A 26,015-nucleotide genomic window follows, 5' to 3' on the forward strand; every position below is an offset into this window, starting at 1 on the left:
AGTGTTTCTCCGGCTCGAGAATAGCGCGGTTACCTTTTTCCAAATATATTCATTAGGTATCCGTAAGTGATAGAAAGGGTATTTGTATCGGATGAAGGCACAACTTATAAGAGATATCTAAAAATTAGGCAGTCCTTTCTATATTTTTTTCTTTAAAAGCAAAACTTATAACTCCATTATTTGCTAGTAAAAACATAACACGAATACGCGCCAAACACTTGGCGGGTAATTCAAATTGAATACGAGTTAACAACCATTATTCAGTACATTATAAAAAATATTCAGATAACTAAATAACATTATATTTGAGATTCGTATTAAACGGGATGCGTGTGTTTACGCTAGATTAGTTTCTATATCTACCACCCTACAAACATGATTCTCTAAGGACCTCTAGGAATAAGAATAAGCTTTTTGACTAGTTCCCTGGCGAATATGAAGATGTTAAATTAATTACAAAACAAAAAATATCTTTACAAATTTAGAGTTAGTTTGCCCCCGTTGTAGAAAGGAAATTGCACTGATCACCCTAGTAAACACCACTCCATATATCCGACTCTACATATTACTATATACAACCTTACCATCCGCTCTCTATACATACCGATCTACATATTTACATCATCGACGCGCTCCCTTAAAGCACTCACTTTTGTATTTTGAGAAACTAATTTTAGATAGAAATTAACATTATTGTCTTTCAAAACTGTAGCATCGTATAAATTAACTAACACATCTTATTTGTAGAGGATATTACAACTGTGCACTGAAAATCTATCAACACATTTACTTGTGTGCTCCGAATATTCCGAATGGATTACATTATGTTATTTCGACGCCACTATGCTAAATTACTTGGTGAAGTTCAGTAAATATTTGTGTTGTTACTTCGTTCGAGAATTTTTTTTTAAAAACAATTTTAGGTAGCACTAACATCTCATCACAAAAAACTTGAATCAATGCTAGAATTAAACATTCTTTAATATGTAATTTTTGGATCTGAGAACAAATTTGTTGATAAGTTTTCGATGCACAGTAACGATACACGAGTAATCTGCGACAATCAAGATCATAATAATATTCTTTATAAAAAAATGCAATTTTCGTGGTCCTCGATAACTTCTATTAAATAATTTTTTAAAAAAGATTTAGACACTTTTAACGCTTCACACACAAATAAAAATTAACTAGCCAAACATTTTTGACATCTGTAACAAAATTTCCGTAGCGTTTATAGCATATTTTAGTTTACGTTTCGGTACAGCAATAACTGCAAATAAATAATTTGAAAAACAAATAAAATTAAAGTAAAATAAGCTAAGTATTTCGGGCATTCCTTAAAAAGTTGTAAATTATATTTCCATCATATTTGTTCTGGTTAACATGGTCAATAATACATTATTTCGCAGAACTTTCGCTAAATCTACGCTCTGCCATTTATTTTAAAGAAAATTATTTTCAGAATGTCCCTTTGCATAAAAGCAATACAATATTCTCATTGACAGATGTATTAGGGATTTGCCAGATTATTTATTAACTTCGAAAATGGAAAAGCTTATAAGCGAGAAAAAGCTCGTGAACAATAAATGACATCACATTTCAACGATTGAACACACAAATTGAAAAAAAACATATAATAAAATAATACCAAAGAAAAATACAAAAATGTTATCACAAAATACGTGAAATGTCAAACAATGAAATCAAATGAAACGTACGCCCGTTGTCCGAATAAAAACATTTTATAAATTAAATTGAGATGTTTGTTGCTTATTTATTTGGTAGCTATTGCTGTATTGCGCGTGCGCTTAATGTCAACACTGGAGAGAATAATGCGGCAGAACAATGGGGCGGTGAAGTTCCGGAGTGGCCTTACAGGGAGGAGGACGAGGGCTAGAGGGATCCCGCCGGGAAGCTGGCCGAGGAGTTACTGCGGGCGAGGCTCAGCATGGAGCCGGAGAGGGACTGTTCCTCGTCGGGGTAGGTTTCTTTCGATGTCTCCGCTATTGCCAGAGCACTGGAAATAAGGTGGAAAAAATCGACATGAATAAAATTATTTGGATAAATTGTTAAAATCGTCCATCACACAGCGCATCTAAAAATTATGCTTCTTTATATTTCTCGGATGAATATTTTAACTTGTCAAGATCCATCACCATACCCAAGTTTGCACCTGATAAATGCACAGGGACTGCATTGGCACACCAAATGCAGCGTATATCGATCATCCGTTACATTATGGGCAGGTAATCAGCCGTATATTAGCTGTAGTGCCAGCCATATTGGGTGTAGGACCACCTTTATTGAATACAAAACCGTGTAGTTATTTATTATTAATCAGAAGTTCTATTATTCCTCCTGGAACCCCGTCTAAATGAATAAACGTGATATTGTAAGCGACAAAATAGACAGATCCATTATTAATTCATTTGCAAGTATTGGAAACAAAAATATATTAGTGGTTTTATTGAATATTTATAAAATCCACATTATTACACAATTACTATGTTATTTTTAGTCATTAACACATTCGCGGACACTTTCTTCTCATAGGATCCACTCATATAAATATATTAGTGGTTTTATTGAATATTTATAAAATCCACATTATTACACAATTACTATGTTATTTTTAGTCATTAACACATTCGCGGACACTTTCTTCTCATAGGATCCACTCATATAAATATATTAGTGGTTTTATTGAATATTTATAAAATCCACATTATTACACAATTACTATGTTATTTTTAGTCATTAACACATTCGCGGACACTTTCTTCTCATAGGATCCACTCATATAAACACCAATCATTACAATATTATTTTTTGGGATACATATTTTACTTCCGATTGGACCGTAGTTGATGGTTTGAAGTAAATCTTATTTATACTATTGTTATCAAAAACATTTTTCACTTTGTGGTCTGACATTTTACACTTATATGTTTATAAATTTGTATAAACCACTTTAATGAACCAGTTTAATAAATTTGTATAGACCAGTTTAATTCCCAACGATGAGGTAGTAACCTCGAAACCGGTTGAAGTATAACTCTAAATTAAAGTGGTTTATACAAGTTTATAAACATAGAAGTGTAAATCTTATTTGACTAATATACTGGGACACTTTGGTTGTTAACTGTTCTTTATAGGGACACAATATCTCTTCCTGCCATATAATTACTTCAGTTTCATGTAGGGTATAGCCGTCTTTTCACTAACAATGTAGTGTGATTTTAAAAATATTAAATCAGTTGAGCTCTGATCTCTAAACAGTAAATATCGTATCGTATTCCATCTCTCCGCCCTGTGTGTGTTCCCGATCTCCGGTCTTCGCTCTGTCCGCTGATTACCCTAGTCTCTCTATACCACTTGAATCGGGTGGAGAGTCGTTTTCAGGGCTATTGAGGTTGACTTGTAGTCGGTGCAGCTATGCCCCTACCTTCCGGCTTAGTCTTTTGGCTCTGCTCGGGAGGGAGGCTTCCGTTTACGTTGGGAAGTCTGACTGTGGCAGATGCGGGTGATGAACCAGCGCAACATGTGGTAACGCGTACATTAAAGGGGCATAATTTTTTATATTAACAGTATTGTACAGATACTTTCTGGAAAGTTGGGATATGAACTTGTTTTCTTATTTAGCAATCACTCAAAAAGAGGGTGTTTTTGTGTCAAGTTTTATTTGTTATTTAGATTCTTCAATTTTTTTATCTTGTAAATTACGGACAAAAGAAAACAGCTCATTTGAATTGGGGATAAATCATATTTTCTTACCTAAAACCAAGGCGGGCACTCTCATCATCGTATTGATCTAATTCCCTCTCGTGCCTTTCGTGAAGTAACCGAAGTCTCTCGGAGCGCTCTTGTAAGAACTGCTGCGTTTCTGATTCCATCTGGAATACAAATTGAATAAGGGTTAGGAATTATTTCACCGACTGTGTTATCATTTTGTCGCATCTAGTCATAAAGCCATCAATACGGGGAAGTTGTTAGTGCAATATGAAAAGCTGACGTAGAAAAAAAAAAAATACTTTTTTATAATATGTATTGGAAGAATGTTTAAAATATCGTATGTTGAGGATAGAAATATTTTAGAAGAGCTGATTGAATAAATTTAAGCATTTATTATAGACAGAACTTTTTAATGTCTTTCTGTTCAATGCTGAGCGTCGTCTCCAGGGACATCAGGAACTCTAGATGTATGCTTTGCCCCCATTTCTCCTGGTCTCGGACAAAGTTGATAACAGCATTTAAAAAGGACTCCGTTAATACTTTTTTGGTCCGTTTATCTTATTGGACAGTCTCTTTGCTCGCTTAACTTGAACTACCAGCATTTTGAGACTTCTACGCAATACTTTTTAAATTACAGCAAAGGTAAATAAATTTACACGTCGTCAATCAGCTTTCTTGAAATTCTTATGTTTTCTTTTGAAAATAGTTTATGTACTACTATTAAAAGCTACTATTAGCTGCCACTGATGTATGCTAGCGGCCTTTTATAGCGGACGAGAGTGGTTGGTTGACGGTTATACCTTCTGTTCTAAGAGTGCCCGTCGCACGCTGACTCTGTCCTCAAGTTCCCGGCGCTCGCGGTTGCGCTGCGCCTCTGCCTGCATCTTATTCTTGCTCTGGTAGGCCGTGAGGATCTCCAGCTCGTACTGCAGCTCTCCGTCAGCTGATGGCACTCCATCTGGAAACACAGTGGCGTGAAACATTGCAACGTACAGAATGATTCTTGATGTTTTATATTTTCAAATTAACTGTCGGGATTCGTCAGGAGTACTGAAAAGTTTTTTTCTTTAATTAAAACAGTACGCCAGACTCCCTTTTAGATAAGTTTACGGTGTAGAGGTTTCCTCGTACAAAAGTCAATCCAGGATAACAAACAATCCAATGAAATTATTCTTTATTGCAAAATATTTTTAGAATTATTATAACCCTTTCGCTCCTGAGATTATTTTTCCAAATTTTCTTTACTTTCCTTTTTTTGGACCATCTCTCCACTTCGAATACTGGAGCTATCATATAAAAAATATGTTATTTTCTTAGTGGCCAGTAACATGCACAATCGTTGTGGCCAGGATCTAACAGAAAATGGAAAGAAATTTGAATTTTTGTTTGTACCCACACAAACGTGTTGGCCAGGAGCGAAAGGGTTAAGCAACAAAACAATAAAAAAACTGAAGAAAACGCTTGAGTGATGAAATGGAAATGCTATAGGAAAAGCGGATTATTTTAAAATAAAATTCATATTCTAGATGTTTGTTGATTGATTATGCATATATTTTTAAACAGTACATTATCAGCTTAAAAAAAAAAACTAATTTGAATTTGCTAGAAATACGTATAGTCGGGGTCTACGTTCAAGCCGCACAGAAAGAATGCAGTAGTGTGTTGTGACGCTGACCAGTTGAGTTTAGATAAAAATTAGCTGGTTAATATTTACAAATACATTTTATTCGTGAATATCGAGGCAAATATCTTACACTTAGACCCCGTCTATAGAATGATTCATCTCCTAATTGTTTGGAAATTTTATTGATACATTTAACACTTTTTTTACTATGGCCTAATTAAAAAATCTCTGGAAGTTCAAATGTTATTATGTATATTGCATAAAATCTGTTTCACCCTGTTCTTTTTATACAAATTTTACTATTGCCACATTTCTAAACTTTCTACATCATAATTTATGAATATAAATACTTTATTCCTCATAAACATGCTTCAACGAGGAAGTTCAGTGTCTTTTTTTTCTTTTTTTATTTGTTAATGGAATGTTAAATTAAGGCAAATTTTATTTTTTTATATATCGTATTATCAGCGCTTTTATTTTTTAAGTTTTGTATTTCTGAAATAACTTCGCGCGTGACGTATAAGGTTCATCATGTTCACTATGACAGTTCTTTCGATTGGTTCGTTTACAAACGTTTATTTAATTTTTTTTTTTTTTTTTTCGTACATTTTTAAGAAATTTTGAAGTACATTTTAATGCTCTAATTTTTACCGCGCGCAAGACAACATTTTTTGTATCCAATTTCTCGTAGGGCTGAAGTAAAACGTCATGGCATTTTTGTTTTAAAAAAAAAATGTACGCAAATTTAATGAAAATTAAACCTAAGCTACCCGCTTTTTGTTTGAGCACACACGGCGCGCGATATTGTTTTTATTTCAACATAACTTTGCTTTTTTGAAACATCTGACGAATTTTAAATGTAAAATTGGGGTGATAGAAAACAACAAAAAAAAACATTAAGAGGGGGTAATATTTGTATGAGAATGGGACCTGAACATCACGGCGTAAAAAGCGGGAAAATGTAAAATTGAGGTTTTACTGCGTCACAAATTGATGTTGCAATGCGGATTGTCTGTTTACCATTTGGCTTTCGTCCAACCGGACACACTGCTTCTGCAGCATCTCCCCGATACTCTGGTCGTACTGTTCCCCCAGCAGCACCAACTTCCTCCGCTGCTCCTCCTTTAGGCTCTTTATCACCGCCTTCTGCTGCTCCTGGAAATACAAACAGTAAAACTCACGACAACTCGAGAAGAACGCAGACAAAAAGCAGTACACAGCTGGAAAGGCTGCCTGTCTGTAACGAATAATAATAATAACCCTCCTAGTTACCAACTGCCAGAAGCGATAGTTTTTGAAAAATATTTATTTACTTCTTGAACACAGAATATTATTTTGAATAGTTTCACACATTATTCACGTCGTTTTGGTACTTTTTAAAGTTGAGTTATGTATACCACTTTTCTCAGAATTTGCTGCTTCATATGAGCCCACATCCATGGATATCGGAGGTAAATTTTGGCATTTATATGAAAAACCTTCTTGTACGACGTCCATAAATTCATTGGATTTTTATCAAAAAGTTGGACCTATTTTTACAGATTTTCATTAAGATTTACATTAATATTTGATTTTGGTATTTATCCTACATAGCCTCAAAAGTTTTATCTAACACCTATCCTGGAATAGATTCAAAATAAAAAAAGTTATGCACATTTTTAGTATCTTTTATTGACTCTCTTCCAAAATTCTTTTTATGGCGCATAAGTCGTTTGGCCTTTTTAAAGTAGATAAGGTTTCCACAAGCAATTCCTGTGCATCCTCCTATGTCAGGTCCATGTCCCGAAGTTCGGACATGAACTGCTGATAGAACTATTATCACAGTATGTTTTACAGCCAACGGTATCCATTCTTGCACATGTCAATCAATCGACGTAGATTTTTTACCCTTGACTAATTCATATTGTCTATTCAATTCTGAACTGAGCCAAAACATAAAATGTGCAGGAGCGTATTTTAAATTTTCTGTTAAAACGGTACTTTCCAGAGTGTTGTAAACACCGTGTTTTTGTTAAAAGTGAGAAAATTCTGTGAAGCATTCAAAGCGTAATCGCCATTCAAGAGCATCCTAGGGATTTAGGATAGTTTAGATGGATGATTTTGAGTGTTCGGTGTTTGGGATAAATGGAAATTATATGTAGATAAACTTAAAACTTATTGCATAATGTGACATTTAAGATCATACAGAAAGGTAGGGAATTTCACAGATATTGTGTCTTGTTGTAATCCAAATTTCTGACAAACACAAAAATGCAGAAAAAATTATTCTTACCTTTGGTGTTGTTTGCAATATTTGCGCCTTTAAAGCTTTGTATTGCCTGGTTTGTATTTTACAAGTTTCTCTAAATTGTTTCCTAATTTGCATTTCTTTTTGCTGAAACAAAATCATAACAAACATATTAGTGAATTTATATATACAAATAAAGAGAAGGATAGGTTCCTAATACAATACTTTTTAAATTATGAGGCACAATAGAGCTAACACAGTGACATCATTGGCTTGTTCATTAGTACCCCCAAATGCAATAAAACCCCAAAATTAGCCTCCGCAATTTGCGTTTTCCCGTGACTTAAGTACAATTTTTTAAGTCCTACAGAATTTTGAATTTTTTAGTACATTAAAACCTACACATTTTTTTTGCGCAGCTAACGTGGGAGAAATTTGAAATTTGCATTGAAAACTGACAGCGCAAGAGTCGTTAGTCTATGATTATACCAACTTTTTTGTCAGAGAAATTTGTAATTTTAAAGACAGTTTTATGTGACATTTATTGCCGCCACTTAATTTTTTTGACAGCTCAAGAGTCTGAAGTTAGTTTCTAATCATTATACCAACTTGTCAGTCAGAAAAATTACAATCCCCACTGAAAACTGACAGCTCAAGAGTCTGAAGTTAGTCTCTATCATTACAATATTACGCACTAACTTGTTGGTAAGTTAAAGCAATAGATAAAACCTAGAAATCACCAGTCTATTTAAATTGTTTTACGAACATTTGTTGCTGCAATTTTCATGTTTCAGTTGTAATTTTAAAGATGGTTCACTGTGTTGTAAAAACATTTATTATTTATGAACATGATATTCAAAAAAGTTGCTTCAAACATAACATTTTAAAAAAAAAAAAATGCTGAAAATTCTTTTTCACTACCCTCAATTTACACTTTTTTTGTCGGTTCCTTGAAAAATGTAATTTAGGGGTTTTACTTCAGTTACTAGAGAAAATTTCAATGATTAGATATTTGGATGATCAAAACATAGACCGCCAACTCATAATGTAGAATTGCTATTCATTGTCATTGCCATTGTGAAGATGTAAATAAAATAAAGTGGCAAGTTACCTTTAAACTTTTAGGTTGTTGTTTTAATTCTAATGCATGTTTTTTCCTAAGTTCTCTCTCCGCTCGCTGCATATAATCCTGTTGGTTTACTAATTCTGTACTGTGTTGTCTCAGGACTTGTTCTTCTCTGAAAATCAAATTTACTATTGGTATAAAAAATCATAAAAGATTACCGCATCAAAAAAATATAAATAATTGCGGCTTAATACACTTATCGTAGCAGCGTATGTTGAAGATTTTACGTTCTATAAAGATAAAGAGAAAAAGTGTCAGAGAATGCGTTGAATAGTGCGATTTAAAAAAAATAATCACTGAACTGTAAATCGCTTGCAATTCTCAGCCCGATGTATTGCTGTAAAATGTAGCTAACTTCGCAGTTGATAATCATAGAACGGTTTTTGTCCATATGGACGACTCTATTAGCCGGTGGTGTATTATTAGGCTTGAAAGGGCTTCAACGTCCAGAGATCTCGGGGTGTTTGATGCTCAGTTATCTTTTAATCTTCATATGGTTAATCTATGTAATGACTCCCTTAAAATGCTCGGTTTTGTTCTTAGAAATGCCAAGATCTTTTCTAACACTCAGATTATGAGGACGTTGTATAATTCCTTGGTAAGAAGTCGTTTGGAGTTTAGTTCCATTATTTGGTCGCCACATGAGGCTCGATACTCTTTGATGGTGGAGAGAGCGCTATCTGTACCTAAAAGAGTGTGGATATTATCCTTGGCTCTTCCCAAACGACTTTTTACTGGGGATGCTAGGCTATCAGTCATTATGGAGGAGGAGGGACGTTCATTCGGGTGTTCACTTTTTCCAGGTGATCCGTGGTCGCATACATAACTCAGAAATTCTGATGGATGTAAGTCTGTTCGTACCTGATAACTATCTTCGACAAAGACAGCATCGATTGTTTTATACCTACCACGATGCAGAACCAACCTGCCAATGGTTATGCCGGTTGGTAGAGCAATCTTGCTACTTAATCGCATCGCCTCGGATGTCGACATATTTCACGACAGTGGGCCTTCCCTTAGGAAAGCACTTTCTAACTTTTAATTTTTCTTTTTACATTTTGTTATATTATTTTAATAACATAACTATCTACTGTATTTTGTGATCTATTATTGTATTTAGAATGAATTGGGTATTTTTTCTGTAATGTTCTAAATATCTGAATAAATAAATAAATGAAATGAAATTACTCTAAGGATAAATTATATTATTAATTTATTTGATGGAACATACAGTTAAGTACAAGATATTTTAAATACAATAAAGAGAAAATAAAATTTTATAAACCGTAATTTGTGAGTTTAACGGTGAACTCCATAGTTTATGTAAAATGTCTGTTGAAATATTTTACCTAAGAGCGTGAACTCCCTTCTGCTGTCGGTATTCCAGTTCCTGAGTCTTCTCGTGGTGACGGAGCAGCATGGCGTGAGCTTGTTCCAGTTGATGTTGTCTCTTGTTCAACTCCTGGAAAAAATCAACATTTTATTCCCTTACTAGCCATATCTCATATTTATTTGATATCGCGTCGTCCACAAAAACTAGAAATTGAGAGATATCAAATCACGATACAAATCGCACATGTATTTTGATGCACATGAAAGTTAATATATACATGTTTCCTTAGTTCATATTTCTGTATAACTCTTTACCAAGGCTACGACACTTGCTGTCGGTATATTTATGTGCTTAAAATTGTAAAAAATATACTGAAAAATTTACAATATAATTAACCTTTAAGAGATTGAGGTTTATATTTTTTAAGAGAAAAAAGTTTTCACTGTAATTTAGTTCAAAATGAAAGAAATCTAAATTTTTCTCAGATATCTTTATACAAAGATGGCACTGCCATGTCTATTTTATGAATAAATTTAACGGAAAAGTGTTGACAAGCGACATCGTACAATGTATGTCCATTAAAATCCAATGCCCAAAATGCAATGGATGGACTGCATCAGTGCAGATACGACAATGTCGGAAATGAGGAACTTGAGAGGAGGGGCATCAGACCAGCAAGAGTGGATGAGACACCTGGATTCAGCCAAAGCCGGCCCAGGGCTGTAGAGCTTATGACGTTTATTGTATAAACCGCTGACTTGCAGGCATTCTAAAACTTCATTTGACATGATCGGACTAATTTGAAGGAACGACAAACAGTTTGGTTTTGTTTCTGAGATTTCAAATTTGAACCCTGTACGAAAACATTTTTTGTATTCAATTTCCCACAGCAATAAACTTCCTCATTATGGTAATCGGACATGTTTACACTGAGTCGATTGCCTCACCTCCCTAAGCAGCTCCTGCTCCTTGGAGTGGAAGACCAGCATCTTCCTGCGCCGGAACCTGCGAACCTCTAACTCCAGGTACTCGCGTTGCCCGCGTACCAACCGCTGCTCCTCAGCAGCCTCCGCCTGCTTCAGGTTGTCCTTTTGAGACCTGGGAACATCACATTTTTTAATACCTGTTTGTTGATTCTATTTATTGTATTTGCACATGCGTTTTGGATAGGTTTATTAATGCTTTTTAATTAACTAATAAGGTTCTGGAAAGTGCGCCGATAAAAACAGCTCAAATTCGAACTGCCTAAATGGTAAAAAAGTGTCCAAATATAAAATGGGCAAACTGCCTTAATATAAAATATTAAAATAGGCAAATTGGTAAAATTAGAACTGCACAAGTGGACAAACTTCTTGATTTTCAACAGCCCAAAAAATGTCATTAGTATTAATTCAATACAAAAATTAAAAGTTTACTGTAATGTGGCATCTCGCTGCCTCTTGGGTGTGGCCTCGTCCATGCTGAGTTCCTTCTTCCACCTTTCTTTGTTGACCTTGTACTCGCGCTTACGGTGGGCGTCGAATGCCTTCCTGTCTTGGTCCTGGCGACCGCCGATCTCCTTGATGAGTTTCTTCTCGGCCACCTGGTTCTGTTTCTGCTTCCGCTCCAACTCCTGTTGGTGTCTCACCTGTGGGGGAAATACAAGTGAATCAACTCCTTTTGCAAAAATCAAGGGCATTTGTCAAACAACATCACATCAATGAACGAGGCTTCCAATGGTCCTATTCTGTTGGAGCTAAATAGGTACAATGCAATCTGCTGTCTTACTTAATTATTCCGCATCTGTGTTAGTAACAATGTAATATCTTGCATAATCAGCCTTTCCGCATAGTAGCAAGGATAATTCAACAATAGTCCTTTCTAGTGTAAGCAGTTCGCAAACATTTTACTTGATTTATCTTGTAACAATAACAAATGACTAGCAACACTTGCACAGTCATCATCATTCGCCTTTCCACACCCGGTGGTGCATAGGGATTTGCATTGGTAAAGTAAATGCAGAGTATTTCGATCATCTGTCATATAAAGGTAAGATGAGATCAGTCTACACGCCAGCACAATGAAATATTGCAGTTAAAACTACCTTTTAAATTGATATTTCACATCCATCCTGCCACGAATTGAACCCAGGACTTACACATGCCAACCACTTCACAACGAGGTGGACTTATTTCCACTCGATTTCCGTATTAAGGATTTCTACCCGAGAGCAGTCATCGAGTGGAAAACACTCATTTCACACACAGAAATCCACTCGGACACAGAGAAAAGGTACATAGACACACATAAAAAATAAAGCTGGGCCAGTTATCTATAAAATTTAGATTGACCAATCTGGAGTACATATTCTAAAAAATCTTCTTTAGCATAAAAACACTTGGTATTTTGATAAACATTTTATGTAACTCACTGTAAATGATCTATTTGTTGCTCGTTACAAATACACAAAGTTAAATACATGCTAAGAGATTTTTTTAAATTCACATAAAAGATCGCTGTTAGTCAAAACTGTAGATATGATAATATTGCGGAGAATGGTTAGTTTGTTTACCTGTAACCGTTCCAGGTCTCGACTGAATGTTTGCAGCAGAGCCTCGTATTCCCGATCCAGCTGCGTCTTGTGCGCGTCCATGTCAAGCTTACAGCGCTCCTCCAGCTTCAGTAGCGCGCCCTGGTGTTCGCGCCGCATGCGCTTGTAGCCTGACATCTGCTCGTGCATCTCCTCCTTGGGCGACACAGAAACAAAACTCTCAAGTCGCGTGCTATATACTCATTAAAGACTACCGATACGGCACTAAAACATATTTTTAGTTTGTGAGAGATGTTTTAATTTTATTTATTATTTTTTTACCAATGCAATGATTGAACAATAATATAAGGAAAAAGGCATAAAAATTAAATAAGTATAAATAAAAATATAATTATTCAGAATAAGTCTTGACAAATGTGCATAAGATTGTTTTTATTTTGAAGTAAAAAAATGGAAACATGACTAATAAAAACTTAAAAAAGCTATTTCCATTAAATATGATGGGTAAAAGAAAATATCGTCCTGTTTCTGGCACAAGTTGGTAACTAAATTTTACTAGTTGCGAGATATTGCACTTTCAAAATTAAAAGCTCATTAACAAACCAAAAATAGGGAAATATCACATACTATGAATACCAATAAAAACACGTGAAATAGATTTGGAAAAATTAATTGTACTTTCAGTATTTTAGTATTATGCAACAATAACCATTTCACTGTTCCCCTTTTTTAAATTTATGATGGTTCAACCCTAATCTATTCCATGTCCCCCCTCCTTCAAATACATTATGATTAAAATAAATGTAGAATATGATTAAAATAAAATCCAACATTAAAAAATTCAAACTAGGACAGAGAATAAAATAATGACCTCGAGACAAGATCAGGTCTATTTTAGTGATTGGTCTATTCTGGTCTATTTACCTTACAAATTGAGTATTTTTGTTAACATTTCTTCCCTACATATTTTATATTTATTATTATTATTGATCGATTTGGTGTTTATTTTGTAGAACTCCATATTAAAACTTGTAATATTAGAAATCAAACACTGATTTGAGTCTACCGAAAAAAAAAATTGACAACAATTATCTCAAGTTATAAAACTATAAAGCTTCATTCATTATCTCACAATACATACATGTATGTCAATAAATACTTACTTTGTTATATTTTTTCCAAAATTCAAATATAAATACCTAAATTCCCCATTATCTATTAAACACTTAGCCTTGACCTTAATTATTGGTTTTTCCCTCAATTATGATTAATGTACATGCATAGTTCATAAGATTATTTTTATTTTCTACTTAAGTACCTTGAATTATATAACTACATAATGACATTCTATCCATCTAATCTTCACATTCGTTTGAAAATGCCCTAACAAGGCGAAACAATTGTCACGAAATTTTTGTTTTTATATTTTTTATATTTGTATAAATAAAAATAAAGTGTTCAGTAGATTCAAATCAGTGTTTGATTTCTAATATTATAAGTTAATTATTATTGCCGAATGTTGAAAGCTTTAGATGATTATTTCCAACTTTTTGGTTTCTATTCAATTTTCTTTCCCTGTGTAACTTTTATCTAATTAATTTATTTCTGTGCGAAGGTTTTCACGGTCACTGTTATCAATATGTTTCTTTTTTGGGTGATACAGACTGCGACACGGTACAAATTACTAGTATTTATTTATTTATTTGACACTTTATATACATATACAATAAATATACATATAAGGACGGGCATATTGCCTTAAGGCAATTTCTTCCTACCTACCCAAACCGTTCAGTTTGAGAAAATTATAAATACAATGACATATTGAATCTTACAATTTTATACAAAAATTAAAAGCAAAGATTAACAAAAATAAATATATATATATTAAAAAAAATAACACTATACTATGAAGAGAGGAGAGGGGATGGGAAGGAAAGAAGAAGAATAAAGGAACAATTTAAATATTTAGATAGTGACATTTCAATCTTGACTTAAATGTAAATAAAGAAGGGGCGTCTCTAACATTAGTGGGTAGATTATTCCACAATCGAGTGGCTACTACTGTGAAAGAGGAGGCAAAAAAATTAGAGCGATGACAGGGTATTAAAAGGGTTCTCTCGTTACTAGAACGAAGAGATAGTCCGTGTTGTGAAAGAGGTTGGATGAGCTCTCTCAGACAAACGGGCGAAGTGGGATTATTTAAAATATTGTGAAGAAGTGATAGAATGTGAATGTTTCTTCTATGCCTGATACTGAGCCAGTTACTTAAACACATAATATTTTCTACAAAACACTCAGTTTACCCTGAAGATGGCGCCTGCAATGGTAGCCGAAACGTCGGAACAAATCCAACGCGCACGGTATCACCCAAAAAAGAAACGTATGAATTTATTTCTGTAAAAACGTTTTGAAATAAAACAGTAATTTGAGAAATTTTTCACTTCACGGTAAATATAATTTGGCCAGGTTCGTGAGTATGGGTCATAAGTAATGAAATGCTTAGAAACCTGCATGTGCTCCTTCTGCTGTTTGGTAACAATGCTAGTTGTCCGGATGGTGGCGAAGTTGTTAGCACCGTGTTCCGCCACCATACAGACGGCCGCAGCCGATACATGATTGCTTGAGCCTATAAAAACAAATCAATATATTGACTACGTTTCGTTCGGTACAAAAGTGTTTAAGATAAAATGAATAATGATGTAATAACTTATATTTCCATATAAGTTATTGATTTAAAAAATACTTGGTACACTTCCACTTATTTATTTTGACCAATTAGCGCTTTCACTCTCTAATAGGCATCTTCAGACTGGTGAATATTATACAGCGTAAGGGTAATTTATATAAAACTAAATATTATCTTAAGTGTAGGTACATTTAAAAATAAGTTGAAAAAGATACAATACGCAATATTGCAATGGAACAGAGTGAGACAAATTATTGAAACATGTGTTGGCGTCGGTGTACTTTAAGAAAATATTCTATTATATGAAATATATTTATTGTTTTATTACAATGTACAGGGTCTAACTAAGGGGGCTAATAAGGGTGAGTTTTTAAATTCTATCTGCTGATTTATTACATCATTACAATGGAATTCCATCAAGAATTGTCAATAAATAATTTAAATGAATTAAAATGAATACATTAGTAAATTATCATCATTTGAATGTAATTAGAATTATTTTGGCATACTATTTTTTCCAAAGAATAGTATGTGATAATAATAAATTGAACTTATTACAACAGAGATGAAGAACATTTAAGAGAAGGTAATATAGAAGTCTAGACATTTACAGGGCTTATGACCTGTCAATGGCTGGTTTATGTGGCCACTTTACATACTGTGTAACATTCACCATTCTGCCCATATTTGAACATCTATATTCATTCATTTTTTTCATCTGTTGATGTTTGTTGATGTTTGTCAACAGATGAAAGAATTGAAGGAATATAGATGTTCAAATATGGGCAGAATGGTGAATGTTACACAGTGTGTAAAGTGGCCACTCGAACCAGCCATTGACAGGTCATAAGCCCTGTAGATGTTAATATAAACAGCTCTCTAGGGAGTTGAATCCAGTCCTTGTTTACAAAAATTTGGACAAACTCAAATTATTGGTAATAAATTGAGGTTAAAATCGTAGGTTTTCATGGCCTTTCAGATACTTGAGATGTCTTTCAGGGCTGTTATTCCACGAATGCATTGTTTCTCCTTCTTGGTAACGTTTCTGACGACAGTGTTCATCATCTGGGCTGATCTGATCATATCAACAATTAACAACAGGGAAATATTACATTTTTAAAGTAAAGAAGGTCTATGAAATAATGTCCAGTAAAAAATTTTTTTTTTGCCAATTATTAGTAGCATGAAAAATATTTTCAAATCTGTAATTTTGAATTCCCGCAAACACCGTCATTCCATTGGCCATGCCCCTAGAATGTCACGATTCATGTTTATTTGTTCCTGTCCACTCAAATTTGTTTAGAGCATTGTCACGAATCTTGATGTCACATGTTGTGTTTTTCTAGCAATGAATTATTATACAATTTCTTTTTTACATTTATGTGTGAAAACATTTCTCTACAATATCCATATTGATTTTGAAAATATAATTAATTATTCTAAATCCATTTCATATATTTTTATCGGTATTTGTAGTATGTGATATTTCCCTATTGAGGCACAATTTCTTTTCTAATATCAAAAACATTGTTAACTTTGAGACAATATAACAAATAAATATAAATAAATTGTATTAACTCAATCAAATAAAAACTGCTTGTACCTCCAAAATAACATCAATGAAAAAAAAAATCTGACACCAGCATAATTTTTCATTTTGACATTAGTGCCGTGGTCAAGCGTCTCTCAAAACATGTTCTACTCTAGCTTTCATTCTCTCTCCGTCCTGCTTGTGATATCTCATCCTCTCTCTATCCTACTTACGTTCCCTCTAGCAATGATTGCTTCTTGGTAGACTGTTTAACATGTTTTTTAATTTATTCTTTTACAATTTTTGAGTATTTAATTTTTTTTTACCTGGTCGATGCTTCCGCTGCGCCGTGCTGGTGTCGCCCGACTCCCGCGCCTGCAGCGGCACCTGGTTTACGTACTCCCGGTACTCCTGCGCCCGGTCTCGCTCGCGGTCACGTTCCCTCTGCCGCTCACGCTCCCGCTGCACCTCCCGGATCACTTCCCGGTTCACGTAGTCGTCTCGATGACCCACCGGCTGGCAGTTGTTGCTGTCCCTGGGAGATTTTTAATTGCATATAAAGAAAGATTCATAGATATCTATACTAATTAGAATCATACTTTTTTTTTAACCAAATAAAATTTTACATCGGAATAACAACGGAGTTTCTGACAGACATTGGAAAACCAATTCCATCTTGGATCCAACAGAAGAACAATCTGCTATAGTGCGAAATTAGGTTCGTACTGCACATACCTCTCCTCCCACTATGTTCGTTTTACCCGCAGTGCTGTTGGCGACGTCCCCTGTAATATTTCAGTAACTCGTTGACTGTCTTCATAGTGCTTCATTTAGACCTTATGATAAAATAGATGATCAGCCGATATGTTCAAATTCACTACCACCAATTATAAAGAACAAAAAATGACATGTAAGCATTCGGATCGCAATAATGGTGCATTTTTAAAAATTAATAGATACTGTACTGTATAAAATAACAGAATTTTGGTGTTAATTAATTATATAAATTTTTATAGATGGTACACAAACTTCAACGGATTATTATTTAAAAAACATGCACTATCCTGGATTCAAACTAAAGATATGAACTCTTTTTTTCTATGATTTATTTTGTTATAATAATAAGGAATATTTTTAATAATAAGGAATATTTTTGTGTTTTTTTTTTAAATATTTTTTATTTCCTTTTTTAATTACTATAAAAAAAATACCATATTATCTTTTACAGAATATTTTATTTTTTCTTTCTTATGTTTTACAAAAATATTATAACTGTCCATTATTTATTATAGGAGCAAAAATTCATTAACATTTTCTTGTATACCCACGAACAGGCCATGCCTTTGTGGGATTTTTTTGTTTACTATTTTTCTATTAATATGTATTTCATTGATATGTAATTATGATTTATTTTATATTATTATGTTTATTGTAAAAAACAAAAAAATTTAAATAAAAATTTAAAAAATTTATTGATATGTGAAAAAATAAATTTACTGGGAACCCTGATATCTCGCAAACATGTGCCATTCACGCAATTTCTAAGCAGACTGATATTGCGGTGCATTCCGTAAAATATACTTTGTTACGGTATTCAATAACCGGTGAAGTTTAACCGCCAAATTGAGCGACACGGCGATTGAGCATGTTTTCGACAATCAACGCTTTTGATAAAAACGCCATTAGATCAAAGGTTAACAATTTTTATTATTATTAAGTTTTACAGGCTGTCAATGATGATTCCTTGGCAAATTTCAAGCGCAGCACTTGTCGAAAGGTAAAAAATTGGGTATCCAAATCGAAAAGGTGTCAGTTTATTGACGGAGTGTGAAGACCTTATTATTCGGCGTAGATATTATTTAAGAGCTATCGAGAGATGGTGGTACGATATACTACCTCGATGAAACTTAGATAAATGCAGGGTACATATATAAAAAATTGGGTTGATAATCCGTGAAATCAAGATGAGCTTTCGGATGCGGTCTTTCCGAGGGACCCTCTAATTCAACGGGTAAGGGAAAACAGTTGACAGTGTTACATATTGGATGTGCAGCACGATTAATTCTGAATGGTTTGCTTTTCATTTTTGAATAAAAATATCAATTTTGCAGATTATCACGATGAAGTGAACGGAGAAACATTTCTGAAGTGGTCAAATTGGATAAGCTTCCAAGTAAGCAATGGAAAAATGTGACATTATTAAGTGGCTTGTAGAAAAAGGACAAAATAATGTTGACACAACAATGATCAAAGCGTGGTTGTTGCGGGTTGTCAGCTTGTACAGGGGGACATTGGACAAGTATGTGGTAGATGTCACTGCAAGGGAAGCAAACAAAACTGCCCCTGTCATTGCGAATCGAACCCAATCAAATTGGTGTGGTCGACGGTAAAATAGGTAAAAGGAAACAATACCTTTATCCCCTCTACTTTTTTCATTAATTCTCAAACAAAATAATATTTTCATAATTTAATCAGTGCATGTTCGCCCTAATCAATGCACATGCTTATTAAAATGCATGTCGTGTTGGTTTTATATTTTTGTGCAACAATTATGGTGAAGGTGTAAAGTGGGTTTAATTGATGTCCTGATGAAGAGACGGGTACGTCTCGAAACCGGTAGACATAGAAAAGTCGGTAAGTGGTTATATACAAATGTTTAATAACATTTATTAACAAAACGATTAAGATTCAGTGATAATTTTCAAGATTCAATGATAGCATGAAGAAGACATCTTATCAAATAAATCATGACTGGGATATTTGTTGGCAACAACAACAAATCATCACACCTTTTTCGTAGGAGTAGGCAGAGGATAGAACGCTATATCATTCTGTCTTTGCATACGGACCTCGCTTCCTCTACATTTATACATCTTCTCATGAACACACGCCGATTTAAGAATTCTAGGCAGTGGGGAGTGAAAATCTTAAATTAGGTTTTCAGTATGTAAATTTTTTGTTAGGTTTTTTGTTGCGATATTCAATTTTATACAGCTAAGTAGTTCGGGTGCATCAAAGAGTGAATTGAGGATTTTGAATAGGGCTAACAGAAAAATATAAAATAAAATAAAAATATTATTAAAAGTTTTACCTCATTGACTGATTGGGTTGGTGGTTTGTTGGCTGGGGAGGTGCGGGCGCCCGACGCCGGAGCGACCCGCTGGAGGAAGACTGCGACGAAGCTGCGGAAGCTCCGACAGATCGCAGCGAGTGCTCTGAGGTTGCGGAATTAGATTTCGAACTGTCCCCACCCGTCTGCTCATCGGGAGTGTCGTCACCGTCGCCTGGAGAATGCATAATTAATGAAATAGTTATTTATTTTTTGACAAAGGACAGCATATTTAATCAGTTTATCAAAATCAACTCTATAAGCGCAAGAGAAGACCTAAGGCTTAGAGAGCGAGAATTGAAAGAGAACATTAATTTGCCATGTTATTCTATCTTCACAATCTAATGAGGTAATGCTGATTACAATATTAATGTTAAATACATATATTTTTTTTAAAAATATTTCTTCACAATCTAATGAGGTAATGCTGATTACAATATTAATGTTAAATACATATATTTTTTTTTTAAATATACAAAATTTAAAAAATGTGGAGAAAAACAGAGTAATATGAGTACGCTAGCAATATACTTCTTTCAGTACAGTGACAAAGTGAAGATAATCCTCTGTACATCGTATTTGACCTCCATGTATGCAGCGGAACTATGGAACAATTATATGAAGGCAGCGGGAAATATATGAAGGGTCACATAACAATCCATGTAGACAACTGTTTGGACTGCCTGGGTACTGCAGTGCCTCTGAAATGTTTACGGCTGGACGGGTGAACGCCTTTGCTGCCTTACTTTGAAACGAGTCTGGAGCATGTGTATGTTTTTTTTTTGTTTTATATAGTAGAATTGGCTGTGCACTATTAGCCAAATGGCTAATATGAAATCATCTGAATAAAAATGATTATTGTTATTTACCCAGAGCGCTCTCCGTTTCGCACGCGTCCACCATGAGTATCTTCTTCATCTTCCTGTAGTTGAGGTTGTCGAGATCGCGCACGGCGGCCTTGGTCCTCTGGATGAGGTCCACCAACACGATGGGGCTGCGCGCGCGCGTCACTAGCGCGTGCGTGAGCAGCCCCGCCGATGTGGGTCGCTCCACGGGGCTCTTCTGCAGACACGCCTCCACAAAGTGCCGGAAGGTGTCGGACCACTCGGGAGCCTGGGGGCAGAGACACAGATGAAATAAGATTTATATCTTAACTCTTGAAATTGTAATCTTATGCTTGTATTTTGTTAAAGACTACAATGTCAATAATAATAAATAAATATAATGAAAAAGCATGGGGTAATTACTCAAACCAGGTAATTTCAAAATCAGCATTTTTAGTTGCCCGTTAAAAACACATATTTGTATCTTCCTCCATGTATGGTACAAATAGGCAGGTCGTGAATGACTATTTTATATGATTTGTAGCATTCATACTGATTTCTAAGTTACATAGTTGTAGTAATTAGCCGGTGATATAATCCCTGACTCTGTCAAGCCAAGTCACTGAAAGGCTGGGAACAGTATGAAGGCTGTCTGGAGATCGGATATTCACCGGGTAAAAATCAAATCAACCTAAGCCAAAAATATTTTTATGTATCTTATTATCAGCGCCATAATATTTTTAAGTTTTGTAATTCTTAAATAACTCCGCATGTGACGTCGCAAGTTTTAGTCGGTGAGTTATGCTGATTGGTGAGTTGGCTCCCCGGAAATCAGAAAACTATCACAACACTCTATCATTGGTTAATTCCGAAGAACTTGCGACATTGTTAGAAGTAGTTAATTTTTATTATTTTTTCCCTACGTTCTTGAGAAATTTCGGAGTCAAATTAAATGCTATAATTTTTACCGCGAGTACGAAAACATTTTTTAAAATCCAATTCCTCGTAGCGCTGAACTTCCTAATTGTGATAATGCAGTTAACAATGAAAAGCGTGATATAGCAGTTTGAAATGAATGTTGTTTTAGTTCATGAAAGAAAATGAAATCATTTTATATTGTATCCAATAGGATGAGTTCCAAGAAGTGTTAAAAGGCTTAAAAGGTAGTTTTAACAGCTTATACCTATTGAATTTTGGTATTGATAAATGAAATTAAGGGATAAAACCTCATGGTGAAATAGCTAAGTTATAGATTAGATTCCTGGTGATAACGAGATATTTAATATGATTTTTATGATTCAATTCCGAGTGGTCTGTGCTGTAATTTACCAGCAATCGGGCCTCCCGTGGTGCAAAAAAATAATACAAATTGCGAAAGATATCACCGTGACAACAGACATTTAAGTGTCGAAGACACCAAATTGATATTCAAGTTTAATTATGTTGTGTTTTGTCAGCCTCGTGGGGTAGTGGTCAACGCATTTGCCTACCATGCAAGAGGTCTCGGGTTCGATTCCCGACATGGTTGACATGAAATATTTATTTTTAGAAAGGCAGTTTTACACTTGAATATTTTGTAGTCACTGGACTGGTACCTGAAGCGTAAGACTGATCGGCTTACCTTCATGTCATACATACGAAACAAGGGGTAAAAAAAAGATTACCAATGAGGAAAAAAACAGAATCTCAAAACTCATTGTACAAGGGATTGAAGCTGTACAATGAGTTACCTGAAGAAATAAAGGAAATAGAAAAAATTTAAATATTTTTAAAAAAAATAAAAAATATGTAATTGAGAAATTTTGATAAAAAATTGTAATATTATCAAAAGTTTATATTAGTTCTTAAGATATTATGAACTAACTTAATAAAGCATAAATAAATAAAAATTATCAAGATACAGTGCGATTGGTGTAACAATGCAGTGCCCTATGCACCATTAGGTGCGGAAAGGGAATGATAAAGATGACGATGATGATGATGTGTTTAATACAGGGATTTGGGAATATTTGAATAAATAATAATTATATAGTAAATTAACAAAAATACAGCGATTGTGTTGTGGTGACACATTTCTAAAATAGATACGAATTTATCAGCTAAAACAAGGGATTAGCAGATAAAATTTAGACTAGTATTTCATAGATTAATGATAATTACAGTACCATTACATTTGAACATAAACAAAAATTGCAATAAATTAAGAAATGTACAAAAAATTTTTAAGCAGTTCAAACCTTTTAGATCTGAATTAATTCCTCGGGATATAAAAAAATATTTTGTATTCTGCATGTATTGAATTATTTAAAAATTGTCAGTAGTTAAATAAAAAGATTTATACTTTGGAAATGATTTAATATGAATTTTTAATGAGCACCGATAAATAAAAAAATTAGTGAAATGCATGCATTAAAACCTCATTTTTACATTCCTCAATTTCATATTTTCCCGCCGAAATATTCAGGTCATATTTTTCTTCATACAAATATCCCCCCCATTAACATTTTTTACATTTTCCTGCACCCATGTTTTACGTAAAAAAAAAAGAAATTAATTTGATGTGTCAAAAAATAAAAACAGTACCGAGCGCCACCACGTTTGGCCAAACTGTAGAATAAAAGCAGACAAACAGCTAATAAGGGGTAAATTATCATCTTAAATGGAATTCAAAGCAGGTGCAGAGTGATTGACATTTTTGTTTAAGGGTCTAATTTTCTTACAGGATATTTTGCATTGAATTTTGATACATTTTTCAAACAAATACAATCTTAGTGATGTTCTGATGTCGCTGAGGGTTAGTTTAAATTCAATCCTTATTGACATTATACTAAATTGTGATACGCAGTTGACACATGTTTAGGAAGAATAAAGTCTTTATCTGGATTGGTGGGTTATTACTGGTGGAATAAGCACCCACCAATCCAGCCTTAGTTTTTTTATAAGGTGTTATTTTTATAATAATTCATTATGAAGTGTTATGAAGTTGATTCCGATTCAATCAATAAAAATTAAACTCGCCGCTTTTTTATTTTGGTAGGTACAGGAGCAGACAAATCTTAGATTTAGTGTATATTTGAATTAATACCCAGGTTGAAAGGCTTAACAAGTCAACTAAGCTCGACTGTTTCAGCAATTTTATTTATTTATTTTATTTTTAAATCTTCAAGTACAAAGAATAAGTACTTTGGCGGACTTATTGCTAAAAGCAATATCTTCCAGCCAACCAAAAAAACAGACTGGTCAAAAGAAGAGTTGGTCAAAAATTTGTGTTAAAAAACGAAAATATATATCAAAAGATACATACATAAAAATAAAAACATTTAATTAAAAATAACGGCTGTTATATATCAAAAGATACAAACATAAAAATAAAAACATTTAATTAAAAATAACAGCTGTTTTTTTAATGGGGAGATAAGGCTGGTACATATTAACTTAAATGAAAGTACATTATGTTAGACATATTAAAGGATGAATTTTCAATAATGAATGCATTTTATTTTCATAAGGGTTTTAAAAGTTTAAGTTTAAACCCCACCTGAGTCATCTACATGCAACATTTTAATGCATAAAGGAAATTAACGAATAAGTTTTTACCTGGAGAGTTGGAGCATCGTTTTGGGCTATGTGGTAAAGTGCTGACATGGCGTTCATATTAAAGTACGGGGGTTTCCTTTCGGCTAATTCTATACACGTAATCCCTAATGACCAGACGTCCACCTGGAACAATCAACAAACATAAATTATATCGCACATCACAAGTTCCTATATGGCCTATCTAAGACATAACCGTATAGTTTCAATGAAGAATATGATCAGATCAACAGACAAACTATTGTGTTAGAATCTTAATTAATAAATCATTGATTTGAGTCTATTCTATTTTGAGGTTACATATTTTAATGATTTTGATAAAAAATATCAATAAAATTCCTAGGTTAAACATGACTTTGTTTAATTTTGATCAACGAGCGCTTTTGCCTAAGTAGGTATCTTCAGGACTGGTATATTGTTTAAAACATTTTAAACTTTAATACTAGTTTTTGGGCGATAAGAAGATCAGGTAAGTATTTTTTTTAGGAACAGACAACATAAATTATATAAAACTAAAGATTAAGTCCCTAAATACAATCAATCTGGCATATACCAATTAAATTGTAATGATTGCGATTCAATCTACATTGTTACATTTTTTTTTACCTTTGTAATTAATTTTGGTTATAATGACAAATATCAAAAAAATTTGAAATACCTTTCCGTCGTACTGGCCTTCGTCCATGGCGAGGATGACCTCGGGGGCCATCCAGTAGGGCGTGCCCACGAAGCTGTTGGCCGGGCAGCGCGCCGCCGCCGAGCCAAAGTCCGCCAACTTTACCACGCCGTTCTCCGTGAGCAGGATGTTGCCGGCCTTGATGTCACGGTGTATGCGCCCCATGCCGTGCAGGTAGCTCAGCCCGCAGAGCACGCCCTCGCAGATGGCGGAGATCTCCTCCTCGCGCAGCGGGCGCTTGTGGACCTGGACAGGAAAGAGGTTCACATTACAAAATGACGCATATTTACTAATTTAACAATACACCTGGGACCTTGATATCTACGAGCCATCTTCGGGGTAACTAAGGTGTTGTGTAGAAAAAAATTGCTTGCCCACCACATACCGCACACCGCATCCGAGGACTTAAGTTTCCTTGGCAGTGACCACATACAAGGGAAAATTGCTCGTTGCCAAATGAGAAAAGCTGACTGAGTGATCTGGTAGCTGTGGCATCTTTGTGCTGAAAGAAGGTAATCCAGAAGTACACGATATGTACTTTGTCGGATTAAGGAAAAGAGGGATGTGAATTCTTTACTGACTGGGATTAAATTGATTGGACATGTCAATTTGCCAAAATCATTGCAAAACTTTTTAAAAGCCTTGAAATTTACGTGAATATTCAAATAATAATATCCATTGTAAAATGTGTTTATAATACAACAAAATTACAAATTTCTCACAGTTGAAGCGTATCGGACTTTCAAAGAAAAAAAACGATTATTTTATATTTTTAAAGGAAGAAAAATGTAATTTATGGTGTCTGATACAATTACTAAGGTAAAAAAAAAACAGCTACACATGATTGTATCAATAAACAGGACAATAAATACTTGAGAAATCTTTATTCCGTAATATGTAGTTTCAGCATTATGCAGGGAAGATTAGTGATTGCAATTGAAAAAAGGCACACGTAAGTGCATTATCTAAATAACGAAGAGTTTCAATCATAATATTGCAACAAAAATATGCTGTTTTGTG

General features: G+C 34.1%; 1 protein-coding gene across 1 annotated transcript in view; it reads right to left on the bottom strand.

Moving 5' to 3' along the window:
* Positions 1–179: 179 nt before the first annotated feature.
* Tao (Serine/threonine-protein kinase Tao) overlaps positions 180–26,015 on the bottom strand; it is a 32,841-nt gene continuing 7,005 nt past the window's right edge. Inside the window, 17 exon segments of the mRNA XM_088230512.1 lie at positions 180–2,017; positions 3,775–3,893; positions 4,533–4,666; positions 4,669–4,690; positions 6,377–6,511; positions 7,629–7,730; positions 8,695–8,821; positions 10,059–10,171; positions 10,990–11,140; positions 11,458–11,669; positions 12,594–12,767; positions 15,083–15,201; positions 17,119–17,327; positions 19,884–20,076; positions 20,771–21,014; positions 24,323–24,445; positions 24,978–25,241. Coding sequence (XP_088086638.1) covers positions 1,894–2,017; positions 3,775–3,893; positions 4,533–4,666; positions 4,669–4,690; positions 6,377–6,511; positions 7,629–7,730; positions 8,695–8,821; positions 10,059–10,171; positions 10,990–11,140; positions 11,458–11,669; positions 12,594–12,767; positions 15,083–15,201; positions 17,119–17,327; positions 19,884–20,076; positions 20,771–21,014; positions 24,323–24,445; positions 24,978–25,241 — 2,565 coding nt within the window. The 3' untranslated portion in view covers positions 180–1,893.

This window comes from Micrasema longulum, unplaced genomic scaffold (assembly GCF_059751315.1).
Source record: "Micrasema longulum isolate JH-2025_06_02 unplaced genomic scaffold, ASM5975131v1 h1tg000776l, whole genome shotgun sequence".
NCBI lineage: Eukaryota > Metazoa > Arthropoda > Insecta > Trichoptera > Brachycentridae > Micrasema > Micrasema longulum.